The sequence below is a fragment of the Eschrichtius robustus genome, chromosome 3 (genome assembly GCF_028021215.1).
Source record: "Eschrichtius robustus isolate mEscRob2 chromosome 3, mEscRob2.pri, whole genome shotgun sequence".
NCBI lineage: Eukaryota > Metazoa > Chordata > Mammalia > Artiodactyla > Eschrichtiidae > Eschrichtius > Eschrichtius robustus.
Window position 1 is genome coordinate 131,315,135 of NC_090826.1, and position 21,883 is coordinate 131,337,017.

General features: G+C 36.6%; 1 protein-coding gene across 1 annotated transcript in view; it reads right to left on the minus strand.

Annotated features, from left to right (window-relative positions):
* The window catches only part of RC3H1 (ring finger and CCCH-type domains 1), a 91,962-nt gene that overhangs the window by 40,763 nt on the left and 29,316 nt on the right, over positions 1-21,883 (minus strand). The window contains exons 2-5 of the mRNA XM_068541281.1: positions 13,859-14,233; positions 2,598-2,718; positions 1,336-1,575; positions 511-686 (exon numbers count right to left, since the gene is read on the minus strand). Of these exons, the coding sequence (XP_068397382.1) occupies positions 511-686; positions 1,336-1,575; positions 2,598-2,718; positions 13,859-14,089 (768 nt within the window). The 5' untranslated portion in view covers positions 14,090-14,233. The remainder of the gene's footprint in view (positions 1-510; positions 687-1,335; positions 1,576-2,597; positions 2,719-13,858; positions 14,234-21,883) is intronic.

Sequence of the window (21,883 nt, forward strand, 5' to 3'; positions counted from 1 at the left end):
AAGAACCTAGGAAAACAGGATGAACAATAAGTGATACATAGTGGGCACCAGTGTTTGAAGTAGTGCTGATTCAACTTGGCATACAAAGGACATGTCCAGCATTACTATATATACTAAAACCAAAATGGCAAATGGAGCTCCAGTACTGTATATGTGGAATTATATCAGGAGCAAACAGCCAAATAAAATGTACTCCTGCTTCAATGACTCTCTCTCTTTAGACCAATTCTGTTTGCAGTCTTGGTGGAAAACGGCCATGGCTTTTTAGTCTCTTCAAATACAAAAATCTATAAGCCTTGATTTAATCTATGTTGTACAATATCTAACATACAAAATTCAATACAAGATTTAACTTTAACAGGACACCATCTATATTCTTTAAAAGAGAAAAGAAAAACTGCTAAAATTTTATGAAAAGATACAGGCAACTTTATTAAACTCAAAGTCTTACTACCTAAGTTTGGGGAAAGGACGTTTCCTTTTAAGCTGAAAGTTACCATAGGTTCATACCTTGAAGCAGGAGGCTCTATAAAGGAGCTGGACAACATGCCCAATGCTAGTTTTAGAGGCTTGAGGAAACCGTGGCTCCAACCTTTGCACCACAAAGAGAACCAATACTTTTCTTGACAAAGCAGAACCATCTTCTAAGGCCAGGAGAACCAGCTTTAGAGCTTCCTCCTGCATTGCTAGGAAAAGTTGAGCAAAACCAAAATTTATCACGTACAGAGATAAGATAACTCCATTTCTTAGAAGGGAAACATTTAATAATTTCTACAGGTACCACTTAATTAATGGGCAACACAATAACAATCGATATTCAGTTACACTTTTGAACCATTTGGGGGCAATTTTTTATTATATACCATATACTTTATTTAAGAAAGCAGATAACGCAATAATGGATTCATATTATATATTTTCCTGCTTCCTTTCTCTACCTAAAAATACTTTGTGGATAGCTTTTCAAATCAACTGGTATGCAGCTCATTCATTCATTTGATGGTCAGTACGTTTCTTTCTCATTTCTGCCATGACTAACAATGGCGTAATAAATAGCTATGTGTATGGAAAAAAAAAAAAGAAAGCAGATAAAAGATTAATACAGTTAGGGAAAACCTCTATCAAAATGAATAAACTTTTGGCATTAAAAGTTTGAAGTATCCTGAAAAACTGACATGGAATTACCCAAGCCATTATTGTGGGATACCAAGTGGGATATTACTTGATAACAACAGAATATTGCAAAGAACTAGCCTTTGTACATCACTTATAGCTCCTACACTATAAATACTTTTAGAATTACTAGTATAGTAAATATCAAACTTAATTATATACCTGGCCCAAGGAACTGGCAGCCTCTAGCTCTGACTGCTGCCCAAAGATTGGAAGAGAGTTGCTGAGGATTCTGGTGCTGGAGAATGAGCTCTGTAACAGTTCGTTCACCTAAAGATCGAGCTGCCCTCATGGCACGAATCCTGCCTTCTTCTTCTACTAGTTGGCAGTGGACCAGAGTCACCAGCTTCCTCTGCATTGGGCGACTCAGAACACTCTGAGTAGTGCTATTCAGACCCACTCCTTTAAAACAGAAAATAAAGTTATTTCTAGGTTTCCAATGTAATTTTAGAGTCCAGAAAAACTTCCTCTGATGGGCTGATTGACTTATGGCTATGTGGAATAGTTCTGGGTTCTATCAGAATATTTAAAACAAACAATACAAATTACACAAGTGAAGCCTAGTTTGCATTTTAAAAGTATACAAAAGCTGTTATTGCATGCAAATGTTAACACTCATTATGACATTAAATATATCATTATTCATTTTAATAATGGAGAAATAAAGAAAAAAAGGCCAGTCAATATTAGTAATTAACCCAAATCTTGACAAAGTGAGAGAGTGGCATGGACTTAATATATACTACCAAATGTAAAATAGATAGCTAGTGGGAAGCAGCCGCATAGCACAGGGAGATCAACGTGGTGCTCTGTGACCACCTAGAGGGGTGGGATAGGGAGGGTGGGAGGGAGACGCAAGAGTGAGGGGATATGGAGATATATGTATACGTATAGCTGATTCACTTTGTTATACAGCAGAAACTAACACACCATTGTAAAGCAATTATACTCCAGTAAAGATGTTAAAAAAAAAAACCCCAAAAAACCCAAATCTTGAGGTCCTAACAGGTCTGGTATATTTCCTAGTGGTTAAGCTCACCTTCCTAATGAAAACAAGCCATAATGGCAAGACAGTAATGGCAACTTCCAATTTTATTGTATCCCCAACAGCATACCACACAAAACTGGATAGAAGGCTGACAATTTAGAGTTGTCAAATGATAGAGAGCCCTTCTGAAACCACTAGTGTGTTTATACTTACTTTTGCAACTCATTCAAAAAATGTTTCCAATAAATAGTACATAAACTTTAAACTCACTACTTTATTTGATGTGGTTTGTAATGATATTATTTAGCACCAGTGGGTTTGGCTTACAATAAATAAATGAATTTCGTTAACATTCACTTATAGCTCACAATTTTTATGGTGACAAAAGCATCTTTAATGAACACGTGCTCAGCATGGATAATTTCATCTGATTTACCTCTAGCACTGCTGAGTGGTTTCAGGTACAGTGCTAATTCTTCTACACACTTCTTGGCTTCCTCATAATGCTTTGTATCTTCAACCCCACTACACAAAGTAATGGGCTGCTGTTCAGGAACCTAGAGGTAAAAAAAAAAAAAAAAAAAAAAAAGTGTGTTTGAGTGCTCACTAATTAATTATAATCAAATGTTTTATTCAGTATGTTTTATGCACTCCTACTCTAACACCAGTGACATCAAAACTCCTATTAAATTTACTGAATTCTTTCAAAAGATCTTTTATATACATACACACAAAATTACTGCACTTTTAAATTTTTGTTTTGTTTCTGTAACAGCTTTATTGAGATATAACTTGCATATCACATAATTGACCCATTTAAGGTATATAATTCAATGACTTTAAGTATATTCTCAGTTATACAACCATCACAATTTTAGAACATTTTCATGGCCCCCCCAAAAGAACCCCATAGTCACCCCTGCCATATTTCCTCCCAAACCCCCTCCAGCCATAGGAAAAAACTAATCTATTTTCTGTCTCTACGGATTTGCCTATTTTGGACATTTCCTATAAACAGAATCATATAATAACTTCCCAAGTAGCTGTACCATTTTGCATTCCCACCAGCAATAAACGAGTCTCTCTTGCTTCACATCCTCACCAGTACTTCGTGCTGTCAATGTTTTGAATTTTAGCTATTCTAATTTATGTGTGATGGTAGCTCACTGTTGCTGTTGTTTTCACAATTTTTAAAAATTATGTTCTATTTATAGTTACTATAAAATGTTGGCTATATTCCCCTTGTTGTACAATATATCCTTGTAGCTTACTTATTTTACACATAGTAGTTTGTACTTCTGATTGTTGTTGTAATTTGCAAATCTTTAATGACAAACAATGCTGAGCAAGCTTTTATTTGCTCATTTGCCACCTGCATATCTTCTTTGGTGAAGTGTCCAGATCTTTGCCCATTTAAAAATCATGTTCTTTTTATAATTGAGTTGTAAGCGTTCTTAGATACAAGTTTCTTACAGGTATATGATTTACAATTATTTTCTCCCATTCTGTGGGTTGTTCTCTCACTCTCTTGACAGTGTCTTTTGAAGCACTAAGTTTTTTGTTTTGTTTTGGCTACACCACGTGGCTTGTGGGATCTTAGTTCCCCGACCAGAAATTGAATCCAGGCCCTCAGCAATGAAAGCACGGAGTCCCAACCAATGGACTGCCAGGGAATTCCCTGAAGCACTAAGTTTTAAATTTTGATTTAGTTTGATTTATCTTTTGTTCCTTGTGCTTCTGGTGTCATAGCTAAAAAAATACTGCCTAGGGACTTCCCTGGTGGCACAGTGGTTAAGACTCCATGCTCCCAATGTAGGGGTCCCGGGTTCGATCCCTGGCCAGGGAACTAGATCCTACATGCATGCCACAACTAAGGAGCCCACGTGCCACAACTAAGGAGCCTGTGTGCTGCAACAAAGGAGCCAGCGAGCTGCAACTAAAGGAACCCGCCTGCCACAACTAAGACCTGGCACAACCAAATAAATAAATAAAATAAAATAAATTAAAAAACCACTGCCTACTCCAAGGTCACAAAGATTTATGCAAATATTTTCTTTTAAGAGTTTTGCAGTTGTAGCTCTTACTTTTAGCCTTTGATCTATTTTGATTTTTGTATATGGTGTGAGGTAGTGGTCCAAATTCATTCTTTTGCATTTGGATATCCAGTTTGCTCGGCACCATTAGTTGGAAAGACTGTCCTTTCCCCATTGAATGGTTTCGGCAATCTTGTAAAAAGTCATTTGACCATATATGTGGGTTTATTTCTGGACTCTCTATTCTATTCCACTGATCTAAATGCCAATCTTTATGCCAGCACCACACTGTCTTGATCACTAGAGTTTTGCAGTTTCAAAATCAGGAAGTGTGATTCCTTCAAATTTGTTCTTCTTTTAAGACTGTTTTGGCTATTTAGGGTCCCTTGTGAGTCCATATGAATTTTAGGATGGGTTTTTCTATTTCTTCAAAAAACATCATTGGGATTTTGAAAAAGCTTGCATTGAATCTGTTGATTGCTTTGGGTAGTACTGTCATCTTAATAATATTAAGTGTGTGAACAGGTGATGTCGTTACATTTATTTATGTCTTCTTTAATTTCTTTAAGCAATGTTTTATTTTCAATGTACAAGTCTTTCACCTCCTTCGCTAAATTTATTCCTAAGTATTTTAATTCTTTTTGATGCTACTGCAAGTGAAATTATTTTCTTAATTTTCTTTTGGATTGTTCACTGTTAGTGTACAGAAATGAAACCGATTTTTGCATGTTAACTTTGTATCCTGCAACTTTGCTTAATTCATTTATTACTTCTAACAGTTTTTTAATGGAAATCTGTGGGGTTAAAATAATGGCTATTATGGATTAAAATGTCCTATCCTCGAATTTCATAAACATTAGTTGTTACAGTTAAGACATGACAAGGTCTTACTCATTTTGTAGAAAAAGAATTAGTTCATCCTTAGACAACTTTATGAAAAAAAGTAAGTCTTGGTTATTTGTTATTAAAATATTATATTAATAAAATAGTTATCCCCGATAAGTCTATTTTTAAAACATTTCCAAAATGTCATAATGGAATTTTCAAAACAAAAAGAGAAATGATTATGAAATGAAAAATTAAGTATAGGAAGAGAAGAAAAACAATCGAATGCAATTTCCCTCTGACAAATATTAATATTTTGTAGTGTTGGCGACATCATCAAGATAGATTTGTAAATAAAGTAAGTTTTCCTTTTTTTTTGGCTGCACCACGTGGCATGCAGGATCCTAGTTCCCCAACCAGGGACTGAACCCATGCCCCCGGCAGCAGAAGCACGGAGTCCCAACCACGGTACCGCCAGGGAAGCCCCAGTAAGTTTTCCTTTGGAATAAGCTGTTAGAAAACTGCTCTCTTTATCTCCTACATACATAATATCAACCTTCCCTACTTTTTATCAACTTACAGGAAGACTGATTTAGCAAATATTAGTGGTGCTAATATTAATATAAATATTAATGTCCAAAGTTCCAGTATATTTATTTGGAAAATGATTTATGGTAAACATGATACTTTAACTCACACTATGCAAATTAACAGTGAGGGGTTGTTTAAGTGAATCATACCTAACTCTGAAAAGCCTGCTTCCCTTGGCTTTGTGAAACCTTCTGAAGAGACTACTGATCTCTACCTTGAGAATACTGACACAAAACTTTCAGAGTATTACCTTCAGAATTACTAGAGTAACTTTCATATTTAGGTACCTAGGGGTATTTGCTCCTACTCTAGACAAATGGTTCCCAAAGGCTGTGTTCTATAGTTTTCGTCACTTTCTTGATCTTTCATTTCAGTTAGTGTCTACTAAGTAAAATAGTCTGAAGCAGCTTCACTTTTCCTATTAAGTAAAATGCAATTATTTTGTGAATAATATTTTCTTCAATATTAAGAAGTTCTTGTGACTTACCTCTTAGGTTTCTCTAGTGATCTGATAGCTAAGGCTGTTGAGAAAGTCTGACCACCAGACCGAATGAATGTTACTGTACAGTGACTGAGAAACACTGCACCACCATAACAAATCTCCTTAACGTACTGAAATAAAGGATCTGCACAGTACTGAACAAAATTTTATCTACTTAAATAGAAGGCAGGAGGAGCTTCAAGATGGCAGAAGAGTAAGACATGGAGATCACCTTCCTCCCCACAAATACATCAGAAATACATCTACATGTGGAACAACCCCTACAGAACACCTACTGAACAATGGCAGAAGAACTCAGACCTCTCAAAAGGCAAGAAACTCCCCACGTACCCCGGTAGGGCAAAAGAAAAAAGAAAAAACAGAGACAAAAGAATAGGGACGGGACCTGCACCAGTGGGAGAGAGCTGTGAAGGAGGAAAGGTTTCCACACACTGGGAAGCCCCTTCGCGGGCAGAGACTGCGGGAGGCGGAGGGGGGAGTTTCGGAGCCATGGAGGAGAGTGCAGCAACAGGGGTTCAGAGGGCAAAGTGGAGAGATCCCCACACAGAGGATCGGTGCCAACCAGCACTCACCAGCCTGAGAGGTTTGTCTGCTCACCCGCTGGGATGGGCAGGGGCTGGGAGCTGAGGCTCCGGCTTCGGAGGGCAGATCCCAGGGAGAGGACTGGGGTTGGCTGCGTGAACACAGCCTGAAGGGCGCTAGGGCACCACAGCTAGCCGGGAGTGTGTCTGGGAAAAGGTCTGGAGCTGCTGAAGAGGCAAGAGACTTTTTCTTGATTCTTTGTTTCCTGGTGCGTGAGGAGAGGGGATTAAGAGTGCCGCCTAAAGGAGCTCCAGAGATGGGCGCGAGCCGCGGCTATCAGCGCGGACCCCAGAGACGGGCATGAGATGCTAAGGCTGCTGCTACAGCCACCAAGAAGCCTGTGTGCAAGCACAAGTCACTATTCACACCTCCCCTCCCGGGAGCCTGTGCAGCCCGCCACTGCCAGGGTCCCGTGATCCAGGGACAACTTCCCCAGGAGAACACATGGCATGCCTCAGGCTAGTGCAACGTCATGCCAGCCTCTGTCACCAGAGGCTCACCCCACAATCCGTAACCCTACCCCCCCAGTGAGCCAGAGCCCCCTAATCAGCTGCTACTTTAACCCCGTCCTGTCTGGGCGGGAATCAGATGCCTTCAGGCGACCTACACGCAGAGGTGGGGCCACATCCAAAGCTGAATCCCAGGAGCTGTGAGAACAAAGAAGAGAAAGGGAAATCTCTCCCAGCATCCTCAGGAGCAGCGGATTAAATCTCCACAATCAACTTGATGTACCCTGCATCTGTGGAATACCTGAATAGACAACGAGCCATTCCAAAATTGAGGTGGTGGACATTGGGAGCAACGATATATATATATTTTTCCCTTTTTCTCTTTTTGTGAATGTGTATGTGTATGCTTCTGTGTATGATTTTGTATGTATAGCTTTGCTTTTACCATTTGTCCTAGGGTTCTGTCTCTCCATTTTTTTTTTTTTAAGTATAGTTTTTAGTGCTTGTTATCATTGGTGGATTTATTTTGGGTTTGGTTGCTCTCTCTTTTTTTTTATTACTTTAAAACAATTGTTTATTTTTAATAATTACTTTCTGTTTTCTATTTTAATAACTTTATTTTCCTCCCTCCCTTTCTTTCTCCCTTTTATTCTGAGCCGTGTCGATGACAGGGTCTTGGTGCTCCGGCCGGGCAACAGGCCTGTACCTCTGAGGTGGGAGAGACGAGTTTAGGACATTGGTCCACCAGAGACCTCCCAGCTCCACGTAATATCAAATGGCAAAAACCCCCCAGAGATCTCCATCTCAACACCAAGACCCAGCCCCACTCAACAACCAGCAACCTACAGTGCTGGACACCCTATGCCAAACAACTAGCAAGACAGGAACACAGCCCCATCCATTAGAACAGAGGCTGCTTAAAATCATAATAAGGCCACAGACACCCCAAAACACACCACCAGACATGGACCTGCCCACCAGAAAGACAAGATCCAGGCTCATGCACCAGAACACAGGCACTAGTCCCCTCCACTAGGAAGTCTACACAACCCACTGAACCAACCCTAGCCACTGGGGGCAGACACCAAAAACAACGGGAACTACGAAACTGCAGCCTGTGAAAAGGAGACCCCAAACACAGTAAGTTAAGCAAAATGAGAAGACAGAGAAACACATAGCAGATGAAGGAGCAAGGTAAAAACCGACCAGACCAAACAAATGAAGAGGAAATAGGCAGTCTATCAGAAAAAGAATTCAGAATAATGATAATAAAGATGATCCAAAATCATGGAAATAGAATGGAAAAAATACAAGAAACGTCTGACAAGGGCCTAGAAGAAGTAAGAAGCAAACAAACAATGATGAACAACACAATAAATGAAAATAAAAATTCTCTACAAGGACTCAAAAGAATAACTGAGGCAGAAGAACAGATAACTGATCTGGAAGAGAAAATAGTAGAAATAACTACTGCAGAGCACAATAAAGAAAAAAGAATGCAAAGAACTGAGGACAGTCTCAGAGACCTCTGGGACAACATTAAACGCACCAACATTCGAATTATAGGGGTCCCAGAAGAAGAAGAGAAAAAGAAAAGGACTGAGAAAATATGTGAGGAGATTAGAGTTGAAAACTTCCCTAATATGGGAAAGGAAATAGTTAATCAAGTCCAGGAGGCACAGAGAGTCCCATACAGGATAAATCCAAGGAGAAACACGCCAAGACACATATTAATCAAACTACCAAAAATTAAATACAAAGAAAAAATATTAAAAGCAAGAAGGGAAAAACAACAAATAACATACAATGGAATCACGATAAAGTTAAAGCTAATATTTCAGCAGAAATTCTGCAAGCCAGAGGGAGTGGCAGGACATATTTAAAGTGATGAAAGGGAAAAACCTACAACCAAGATTACTCTACCCAGCAAGGTCCTCATTCAGATTCGATGGAGAAACTAAAACCTTTACAGACAAGCAAAAGCTAAGAGAATTCAGCACCAACAAACCAGCTTTCCAACAAATGTTAAAGGAACTTCTCTAGGTAGGAAACACAAGAGAAGGAAAAGACCCACAAAAACAAACCCAAAACAATTAAGAAAATGGTAATAGAAACACAGATATTGATAATTACCTTCAATGTAAATGGATTAAATGCTCCAACCAAAACACATAGACTAGCTGAATGGATACAAAAACAAGACCCGTATATATGCTGTCAACAAGAGACCCACTTCAGACCTAGAGACACATACAGACTGAAAGTGAGGGGATGGAAAAAGATATTCCATGCAAATGGAAATCAAAAGAAAGCTGGAGTAGCAACTCTCATATCAGACAACATAGACTTTAAAACAAAGACTATTATAAGAGACAAAGAAGAACACTACATAATGATCAAGGGATCAATCCAAGAAGAAGATAGAACAATTGTAAATATTTATGCACCCAACATAGGAGCACCTCAATACATAAGGCAAATACTAACAGCCATAAAAGGGGAAATCGACAGGAACACAATCATAGTAGGGAACTTTAACACCCCTCTTTCAGCAATGGACAGATCATCCAAAATGAAAATAAATAAGGAAACACAGCTTTAAATGAGACATTAAACAAGATGGACTTAATTGATATGTATAGGACATTCCATCCAAAATCAACAGAATACATGTTCTTCTCAAGTGCTCATGGAACATTCTGCAGGATAGATCATATCTTGGGTCACAAATCAAGCCTTGGTAAATTTAAGAAAATTGAAATCGTATCAAGTATCTTTTCCGACCACAACGCTATGAGACTAAATATCAATTACAGGAAAAAAAATCTGTAAAAAATAAAAACACATGGAGGCTAAACAATACACTACTTAATAACCAAGAGATCACTGAAGAAATCAAAGAGGAAATCAAAAAATACCTAGAAACAAATGACAATGAAAACACGACGACCCAAAACCTATGGGAGGCAGCAAAAGCAGCTCTAAGAGGGAAATTTACAGCAATACAATCCTGCTTTAAGAAACAAGAAACATCTCAAATAAACAACCTAATCTTATACCTAAAGCAATTAGAGAAAGAAGAACAAAAAACCCCAAAAGTTAGCAAAAGGAAAGAAATCATAAAGATCAGATCAGAAATAAATGAAAAAGGAATGAAAGAAACAAGAGCAAAGATCAATAAAACTAAAAGCTGGTTCTTTGAGAAGATAAACAAAATTGATAAACCATTAGCCAGACCCATCAAGAAAAAAAAGGAGAACACTCAAATCAATAGAATTTGAAATGAAAAAGGAGAAGTAACAACTGACACTGAAGAAATACAAACGATCATGAGAGATTACTAGAAGCAACTATATGTCAATAAAATGGACAACCTGGAAGAAATGGACAAATTCTTAGAAAAACACAACCTCCCGAGACTGAACCAGGAAGAAATAGAAAACATAAACAGACCAATCACAAGCACTGAAATTGAAACTGTGATTAAAAATCTTCCAACAAACAAAAGCCCAGGACCAGATGGCTTCACAGGCGAATTCTATCAAACATTTAGAGAAGAGCTAACACCTATCCTTCTCAAACTCTTCCAAAATATTGCAGAGGGAGGAACACTCCCAAACTCATTCTACGAGGCCACCATCACCCTGACACCAAAACCAGACAAAGATGTCACAAAGAAAGAAAACTACAGGCCAATAGCATGGATGAACATAGATGCAATAATCCTCAACAAAATACTAGCAAACATAATCCAACAGCACATTAAAAGGATCATACACCATGATCAAGTGGGGTTTATCCCAGGAATGCAAGGATTCTTCAATATATGCAAATCAATCAATGTGATACACCATATTAACAAACCGAAGAATAAAAACCATATGACCATCTCAATAGATGCAGAAAAAGCTTTTGACAAAATTCAACACCCATTTATGATAAAAACCCTCCAGAAAGTGGGCATAGAAGGAACTTACCTCAACATAATAAAGGCCATATATGACAAACCCACAGCCAACATCGTCCTCAATGGTGAAAAACTGAAACCATTTCCACCAAGATCAGGAACAAGACAAGGTTGCCCACTCTCACCACTATTAATCAACATTGTTTTGGAAGTTTTAGCCACAGCAATCAGAGAAGAAAAAGAAATAAACGGAATCCAAATCAGAAAAGAAGTAAAACTGTCACTGTTTGCAGACGACATGATAATACATAGAGAATCCTAAAAATGCCACCAGAAAACTACTAGAGCTAATCAATGAATTTGGTAAAGTAGCAGGATACAAAATTAATGCACAGAAATCTCTTGCATTCCTATACACTAATGATGAAAAATCTGAAAGTGAAATTAAGGAAACACTCCCATTTACCATTGCAACAAAAAGAATAAAATACCTCGGAATAAACCTACCCAAGGAGACAAAAGACCAGTATGCAGAAAACTATAAGACAATGATGAAGAAAATTAAAGATGACACCAACAGATGGAGAGATATACCATGTTCTTGGATTGGAAGAATCAGCATTGTGAAAATGACTCTACTACCCAAAGCAATCTACAGATTCAATGCAATCCCTATCGAACTACCACAGGCATTTTTCACAGAACTAGAACAAAAAATTTCACAATTTGTATGGAAAAACAAAAGACCGCGAATAGCCAAAGCAGTCTTGATAAAGAAAAACGGAGCTGGAGAAATCAGACTCCCTGACTTCAGACTATACTACAAAGCTACAGTAATCAAGACAGTATGGTACCGGCACAAAAACAGAAATATAGATCAATGGAACAGGATAGAAAGCCCAGAGATAAACCCATGCACATATGGTCACCTTACTTTTGATAAAGGAGGCAAGAATATACAATGGAGAAAAGACAGCCTCTTCAATAAGTGGTGCTGGGAAAACTGGACAGCTACATGTGAAAGAATGAAATTAGAACACTCCGTAACACCATACACGAAAATAAACTCAAAATGGATTAAAGACCTAAATGTAAGGCCAGACACTATAAAACTCTTAGAGGAAAACACAGGCAGAACACTCTATGACATAAATCACAGCAAGATCCTTTTTGACCCAGCTCCTAGAGAAATGGAAATAAAAACAAAAATAAACAAATGGGACCTAATGAAACTTCAAAGCTTTTGCACAGCAAAGGAAACCATAAACAAGACGAACAAACAACCCTCAGAATGGGAGAAAATATTTGCAAATGAAGCAACTGACAAAGGATTAATCTCCAAAACTTACAAGCAGCTCATGAAGCTCAATATCAAAAAAACAAACAACCCAATCTAAAAATGGGCAGAAGACCTAAGTAGACATTTCTCCAAAGAAGATATACAGATTGCCAACAAACACATGAAAGAATGCTCAACATCAGTAATCATTAGAGAAATGTAAATCAAAACTACCATGAGATATCATCTCAGACCAGTCAGAATGGCCATGATCAAAAAATCTACAAACAGTAAATGCTGGAGAGGGTGTGGAGAAAAGGGAACCCTCTTGCAGTGTTGGTGGGAATGTAAATTGATACAGCCACTATGGAGAACAGTATGGAAGTTCCTTAAAAAACTAAAAATAGAACTACCATACGACTTAGCAATTCCACTACTGGGCATATACCCTGAGAAAACCATAATTCAAAAAGAGTCATGTACCACAATGTTCATTGCAGCTCTATTTACAATAGCCAGGACATGGAACCAACCTAAGTGTCCTTCGACAGATGAATGGATAAAGAAGATGTGGCACATATATACAATGCAATATCACTCAGCCATAAAAAGAAACGAAATTGAGTTATCTGTAGTGAGGTGGATGGACCTAGAGTCTGTCATACAGAGTGAAGTAAGTCAGAAAGAGAAAAACAAATACCGTATGCTAACACATATATATGGAATGTAAAAAAAAATTTTTTTTTAAATTGTCATGGGCGCTTCCCTGGTGGCGCAGTGGTTGAGAGTCTGCCTGCTAATGCAGGGGACACGGGTTCGAGCCCTGGTCTGGGAAGATCCCACATGCCGCGGAGCAACTAAGCCCGTGCGCCACAACTACTGAGCCTGCGCGTCTGGAGCCTGTGCTCCACAACAAGAGAGGCCGCGATAGTGAGAGGCCCGCGCACCGCGATGAAGAGTGGCCCCCGCTTGCCGCAACTAGAGAAAGCCTTCGCACAGAAACGAAGACCCAACATAGCAATCAATCAATCAATAAATAAATCTTAGAGTGTACAGTGGTTTAAAAAAAAAAAATTGTTATGAAGAACCTAGGGGCAGGACAGGAACAAAGACGCAGACCTACTAGAGAATGGACTTGAGGGGGAGGGGGAAGGGTAAGCTGGGACAAAGTGAGAGAGTGGCATGGACATATATACACTACCAAATGTAAAACCAATAGCTAGTGGGAAGCAGCCGCATAGCACAGGGAGATCAGCTTGGTGTTTTGTGACCACCTGGGGGGGCGGATAGGGAGGGTGGGAGGGAGGGAGATGCAAGAGGGAAGAGATATGTTGATATATGTATATGTATAGCTGATTCACTTTGTTATAAAGCAGAAACTAACATACCACTGTAAAGCAATTATACTCCAATAAAGATGTTAAAAAAAAAAAAATAGAATGCTATATTACCAGATCTTAACAAGTTTCCCTCGGGAGGAAAAAACACACATACAGAAATTTAAAAGGATAACAAGTTACTCAACTTACCTGAGCACCCACTAGCTGCAGCAATGCTGAGTTTACTGGGAGGAGTTCAATGTCTGTATTGATAGTGGTCTGGTCAAACGGGCAAGCCTTGCGGTGGAGTTTGTTCAGGCACATCTTGCAGACAGTATGGCCACAACCCAAACTGATGGGCTTTCGAATTGTTTCGTCGAAAGTCTGAGTGCAAATTGGGCAGGAGAGGAAATCCGTCCACTGTGGAGCTTGTACAGGCATTGTTTCTGGAGTTACAATTCACTCACACACACACACAATCTAAAGCAAAGATTCCACTGGAATCAAAATCTTTGAAAAAAGTTTATCTTTTTTTTTTTTAAATATCTTCTGTAAATACAGTCAGCACATAGTGTGAAATATTACCTGAAAAACAAAGAAAAAAAAAATGAGCGTCTTCCTTTTCAATTAAACTGTACATTCTCACTCTACTACCTATAAGATTTTATACCACATTTACATCAACATAGTCCACCTCTTTGCATTTTTACAAAGTGAGAGCCATAATAAAACATCTAGTCTTATCCCCTCATTTTAGAGATGGGGAGTAGACCCCAAAAAGAGGAAATAACTTGCTGAAGGTGACAAGTTAGTAATAAAGTTAGATCCAAAATGTAAGTCTCTCAAGTTTATCTAAGTCTATGATTGTTTTATATTTTAAAATTAGCCTTTTTAAGATAGCTAATAATACTCTGATCTGAACACGTTAATATGTTCAGCTGTGAAAATTTATCAAGCTTTACACTTACAGCATATGCATTTCGGTGTATGTTACACCCTAATAAAGAGTCTTAAAAAAATTGGCCTAAAATAAAATCTACCTTAAAATACTTTATCATCAAATTCAGTGTGGGTAATGAGATAAAAAGAGACCGTGGGGTTCTTTTTAAGGTTTATTTTTAAGAGTTTTATTTACTGGTAAAGATCTTTTAAGCCTCTGTTATGGTTTATACTTGTTGCTACAGTATGTTGTGTTAGAACATAGTTAAAAGTATTTACCTTCAAAAGATTTTTTAAATTCCCAAATTTAAAAATGATAGGTCAATACAGTTAACCAGAACACATACACAGTCAAATTTCACTGTCTACCCTCTCCTTTTGGTAGGGGATAAAAACCAAATCACAAAACTTATCACCTGCATCTAACAGAAATTTCCTTTACATACAAAACCTAATCTGAAGTTTTTAGCACACATCTTAAACAATACCTGCAGTACTTTAACTGTAGTTTCTAAAAATGAGAACTGGTGCACAGAACAATATAGTAACATAGTGTTACAAGTTCTTAACAATTTGATCATGCTCAGCAGAGACTGCTTACAAAGATGGAAACAAAAATGTCATTTAAGCTGTAATTATTAGAAAAGTAAATTATCTACCCATTTTACTCTTCAAGCATTACATTTAATTCATGTTTTATTGAAGTAACTCAACCTTAAATGCAAGCCCGTTATTGAGAGAACAATTTCTATTAGGTATGCTAAAAACTGTATCCATTCCTTCAACAAATATTTACTAAGCACTATTACTACTGTGTGCCAGACTCTGAATTGTTAGGGAAATAGTGAAACAGCATACTCATAGTATCTGCCTTCTGAGTAACCTCAGCTTTGTCTGGGTTTCTGCGAAGTGTGCTCTCAGATAAATGGACAGTGGAAAAAAAATTTAAGAACCTAAACAGTTACCAAGTTAATCACATTTAAGATCTAAAATTAAAGTTATCTGATTATATGTCCAAATCGCCCTTGCAATAATAAGAAAGTGAATAAAGAAATTGTCCACATTTTGATTTCTATAATGTTTTAATTATAAATAATTTAAATAAAATGCATCTGCAAACAGAATGAGTAGCTACAAGTATGTTTAGTAAATTATTACTTAATAAAAATGAGACTATCATCCAGAGTGCTAAAAAAGAAAATACAGTATGTAATCACTCAATTGTAGAGTCAAATGCTACAATTACAATTGTACATGGGGTTGTAGAATGCTCCAAAATAAAGGAAAAAAAGTGTTTGGAAGACATAATATTCAGAACGAGGACTGGATATTAGTCAGAAATGTTTGCTGAAGTTGATTAAGTTGATAAAGTATCATCCATACAAACTTTTCTATAGATTAGCATGGCAGTTTAAAATAATGCCTACAAAGAATCTGATCTTAAGTTAATCTCTACTTAAGTTGAGTTAATGGTTCTTTCCTTTTTACCAGTATGGTCTTGTAGAGCACTTAACATTTGTTAATTAATCATAAAACAAAGTTAAAACACAGCACTTTATTTCCTTAAACACTATAAAACTACAGAAACCCCAAAGAGCACAAAATATAAACGTTTTATTGCACAATCATTATAATTTTTACTATTTATACAGCTAACTGCTTTACACAGAACAAAATTATAAAAGGTAGGTAACTACTGTTATCCCATTTTACAGATACAGTCGACCCCTGAACAACATGGGTTTTAATAGCAAGGGTCCACTTATACATGGATTTTTTTTTTTCAATAGTAAATACTACAGTACTACATGATCTGCAGTCGGCTGAATCCTTGGATGCGGAACCACAGATGAGGAGGAACTGCATATACGGAGAACCAATTATAAATTATACACAGATTTTCAACTGAGCGGAGGGTCAGCACCCCTAACCCCCGTGTTCAACTGTCAACTCCATGAGAAATGGAGGTTTAGTGAGGCTGAATAAGCTAAAAACAAATAGAGATGCAATATTAACCCAGACAGTCTGGCTCAAAACCCAAACTCTTAACCATATCACCACCCACAGATTAAAGGTTAAAAAAGGAAGAATTACTTGCAGGTTCATTCAAAAACCAATGTCACAAAAATGAAATATAAAAAAATTTAAAAATTTTTTGAAAGTTAAAAAGGAAAAGACCAATGTCACAAAGCTGCTAATACCTATTTTTAAAAAATATTTATTTATTTGGCTGTGTTGGACCTTAGTTGCAACACGCGGGATCTTCGTTGTGGCATGCAGGATCTTTCGTTGTGGCACACGGGCTACAGAGTGTGCAAGCTCAGTAGTTGTGGCACGTGGGCTCAGAAGATGTGGTATGTGGGCTTAACTGCCCCGTGGCATCTGGGATCTTAGTTCCCCGACCAGGGATTGAACCTGCATCTCCTGCATTGGAAGGTGTATTCTTAACCACTGGACCACCAAGGAAGTCCCCTAATAGCTATTTATTGACTTCACAGTAATTTCGTTCTCATGGCAGACAACACTGTTGACAAATCTAATGATTAGGTCATTGTTCTAATCTTACTTGTCTTCTCAACAAGATATGAAACATGACTATTCCCTCCTTCTTGAAAGTGTCAATGAACCACACTCCCCTCATCCTTGCCAACTCACTGGCTTATTGTTTCTGATCTCTTAAACTCCTAAATGCTGAAGTGAGTTATCAGGGTTCTATCTTGAGTTTCCTTTTCTCATCATTCTCCAGTTGAAAATCTTGACATGGCTTCCTATTACATTGAGAATAAAATCTGGATATTATATTCTGGTTTACAAAGCCCTAAATGATAAGACCTGTAATTATCTCTCCAACTTCAGTTTCTAACACTTGTCTCCATCACTCCACTATCCTTCAGCTACTCAAGTGAAGCTTGTTCCTATCTTAGGATATTAGTACTAGCTAGACTCTCTGTCTAATCTTTGAATTGAAGGCTACTCTTTATCATTTAGATGTCGCCAAAAATGTCAACTCCTCAGAACTCCCTGACCACTTAAAATGCTAAAATAATCTCTTAAGTCACTCTCTAGTCCATCACTGTACTTAAAATTCTCTACAAAATAGTTCTACCATCTATAAATTATACTTCCTTATATTTTTATTTGTTTACTCAATGTCTATCATATTAGAATGTAGACTTCATGAGAACAGAGACCTAATCTGCCTTGTTCACTATGAAAGCTACAGCTTGTTTCTCACTACAATTTAGGCACAGTAAAAATTTTGCATTTCATTTCAAAGAGTTCACAGACCTGTGAAAATCTATTCATAGATCTCTTGGGTATTTAAAGACTCCAGGTTAAGAAAGTCTAACCTACATTAGTGTTTCATGAATCTTAGAATTGCAGCAAGTATTTGGAGATTTACTACATATCCAGCACAGTAGAATACAGAAAACAGGCAGAAAATATGGTCAACATCAGTTTTACAGACTTAAAATACCTCGCTGCTCTCCCACGTGATTTCAGATCAGTGCTGTTATAACAAATTTTCCAAATTATTCTGTCATAACGGAACTATTTAAAATAGAAGCCTAAGAGAAATCATTGATAAAAGATACCTTAGAGGAATCTAGTTCTAGCCTAATTTTCCAAGATGAGGTAACTAACATTTATGTATATCTCTATCAGTAGTAAGTGTTATTAAGCTTTTTCAAACACCTCTTTTCATTTAATCTTTAAAACCCAAAGAAGTTGGAATCATTTTCCTTCTTCTCACAGAGAAATAAAATAACATTCAGAGAATTTGTCCACGGTCATACAGGTAGTAAGTGGCGAAGTCAAAACACACCAACTTCAGGCCAGTACTTGACATTAAAGTCTATGCACTTTCCACTATACCAACTTGACATGGAGGATACCAAAGACAAGTAAAAGAGTTTCACTCAAAGTCATACAGCTTAATAATGGCAGAGCCAAGATCAGAAACCAAGTTTCCTGAATCCTACTTTCAGTATCCCCTGCTCCCCCACTGGATTACGTTGCACATAAAGCCATCACTGAATATCTGAAAGATTTAATAAATATCCTTGCATATTAAAACTACAGTTAACAATATCTGGCACAGATTAAGGTATCCATCAGCCTTGGAAATGCTACATAAAGCTGTTTATATACAACATGCTCATTCTTCTAGGAATAAGATCCATGACTTATCAGATTCTTAAAGATGTGTTTCGTTTGGAGAGGGAGGGAAAGGGAAGATAAGAATCACTGATCCAGGCATATTGAAATAAAATAACTGTTGAAAACTTAAGAATATAGAAAAAATAAAAGCAATAATTTATAAGAACATATATTTTCTCTGTATTTACACCACAATCTCATCAGACTCTTAAAAAAAAGTGTTAAGTAATATATGATCACGTGGGTCAAAAAGAATTTTAATAATTACAGTGAAATATCTCCCTCCCAGGGCTATCTCCCACCTCTCTAGTCCTCATTCCCACCCCACCTCCACAGATAAGCCATTATACTTTCCTTTTAGTTTCTTTATCCAAATTGGTTGATTTACAAATATATATTAAGTGGAAAAAAAGTATTTTAATGCTACTATTTACAACTCTTCTCTTTCTTCATTAAACCAGTTCTTCTGAGAAATTATACCCAGAAACCTTTTTTCCATTCCCAGTAAAAATTAAACATTAGCTACTTGCAAAAAAATTTTTATTGGTCTTTATTACATGCCCAGTATTGGAGATAAAAAACAGTGAGCAAATCATTCCAAGTCTGCATGGGGCTAACATTATTTCCTTCATTAGCTATACAAACAATAATGATACAAATAAATAACATGACTGCAAGTTATGGTAAATGATATGCAGGTAAGGGACAGGGAGATATAAGCACATATAACTGAGATAATCTAACCAAATGGGGGTGAGGTTGTGTGTAGGGCATTGCTTCCCTGCAGAAGTGATATTTATGTTAAGATTTGAAGATGAAGGCTGAATAAAAGTTATGGAAAGAATAATACGTAATATGTGTATGTAGATTTTAGGTAAAGGAAAAGCATAACCACAGGTTCTGAGACTAGACAGAATATAATACAATTGGGGAGCTTGAAAAAAACCAAAGCAACAGGGAAGCCAGAAACAAAACAAAACAAAACAAAAAATAAACAGAGAGCAAGAGAGAAAGATATGAGATGAGACTAAAGAATTAGAAGGAACCAAAAACTACAGGATCTTTTAACTCATAGTATGGTATTTGGTCATAATGTGAAGAGTAATGTGAAGGCACTGAAGAGGCAGGAAATGACCACTGTTTCACTGTTTCTAACACAGGGTATGCCTATACTATGAAAACATATGGAATAATTAAAAAGAGAATTAGTTAAGCATGTAGAAACGTTAAGTAAAAGCAAAACTTTCAGACCAATAAATATGATGTCATTTGTGTTGGGGAAAAAAATCCTATGTATTAGTCTTGGTATTAATGAATATAAATGGATAGAAGAAAAAGGTCTGGAAAGATACCTAACAAACTTAACAGCAGTTACACAGTTGGGCAACTTACAAAATGTATATAATCACGAATTAGTTATATAAATGCAAAAAATTTGAAAGAATGAAAACAAAAGAACATAAGAGCACATTTAGAACACAATTTAGGCTCTAAGATAAATTACTATAAGGCTATTCAAAACATTTTTCCTTATAAAATTGACCTTTTACAAATTTGGATAGCCAAATCATCAAAACTTATTTGTTCTTTTTAAAATTCATTAAAAACCCTTTTAATAACTTTTCTAGAATTTATGTTTCAAAGAACTAATATAATTTTTTACTTTTATGTATCATTTCCATCTGTATTAACCTAGTAAAATGAAGTATATAGTTGCTAACCTCTTACATTTTCCAGTAAAATAGTTCTTAGAGATATATAACAAACTTGATAGAGTTAACATTCAGAATCAGCACCCATATCGTCACTAAAAATATAAGCATTCGTTTGACCATAAGGATAGGTTTGAGAGACTAAGGGGAAAATAGTATTTTAAAAGTTTGATTTTGCCTAGGAAAGTTGATGGTTAAGAACAGTAAGCCGCTCTTTGATGATTCTATTTCAATCATCAAAATCATAAACCAAAGATTTTTTAAAGACTCAAAGTGTCATCAATTGTAGTTTTTAGGTCTAAGAAGAATTTCCACTTCCTCATTCTTTAAACATCTTTCTCCAAAGTCATCTTTCCAAACATTCTCCAAGCTTCTCAAAGACAGTTGTTCAACCACAAAACATATCTAAACCACACAGGACATATGGCTTTGTGGATGTAATAAACAAACATTCTTTCAGTCAAGAGTAAACATATGAGATAAAATTACTAAATACCAACATTCAGATTCTTTAAACTTCTTCAGGTTTTGTCAGAAGAAAAAAAAATTCTATTAATTAATGCACACGTGCTCAAAGTCTGCAGATAAATAGTTATGTGTTAGGGGTCAGCCCAAATCTAGCTCATTAGGAATACTTCTACTGGAACCCTCCTAATCAGAAACAGAGCATGAACGATAATCCTCTTTATGTCTTAAAAAATCCAAGAGTGACTCTGCTGCTCAGTGTTGAGAGCAATGGTTAACTTTCCCATCAGTTTACCATAAGGCCTACTCTCCTATGTAAATGGCAACAATTAGTGATCTTACTGTTGATAATTCATAACAGATAATTCAGAATACACACAAATTAAATAGCAATCAGTCCAACCTTGAAGCAAGCCCAAATTAAAAAAATATAACTTCCCCAATAAAATACACATTTTTACACCAGTAGGTGGGTGCGTAGACAGCATTTAAAAGGTTGTTTTATTTGCCTTCTTCATGTCATTGATAGGAGCTACAATACAGAATCTGACATTTGACATTTTACTAAGTCATCCCAACTTCTAAGTTCTGATTAAAACTTAAAAGAAAAATCTCTATACTTTTATATTAATAAAATTAATCATCAATATTATCATTAGACTTTTTTCAGAGCTTATTTCTTTTTTACAAAGAAATAAGATCTTATCAGAGTAAGAAAATTATTTCGACGAACAGTAAACAGTAAGACCAGTGACTCATTCCACCCTCTAAGTGACTAGTTTGCAGACATCAAACTCTAAGTCTTGTAGCTGCCTTGTAGTTACTCAATTCAAATCCATGACTCTGCAAAATAACAAACAACTACATGTTGTGAGTCTTAAGGTTTAAGCGTGATTAAAAGCAATTCCCAAAGAGCTACTACAGACAAAATTATGATGACACGATGCGTAACAGAGCT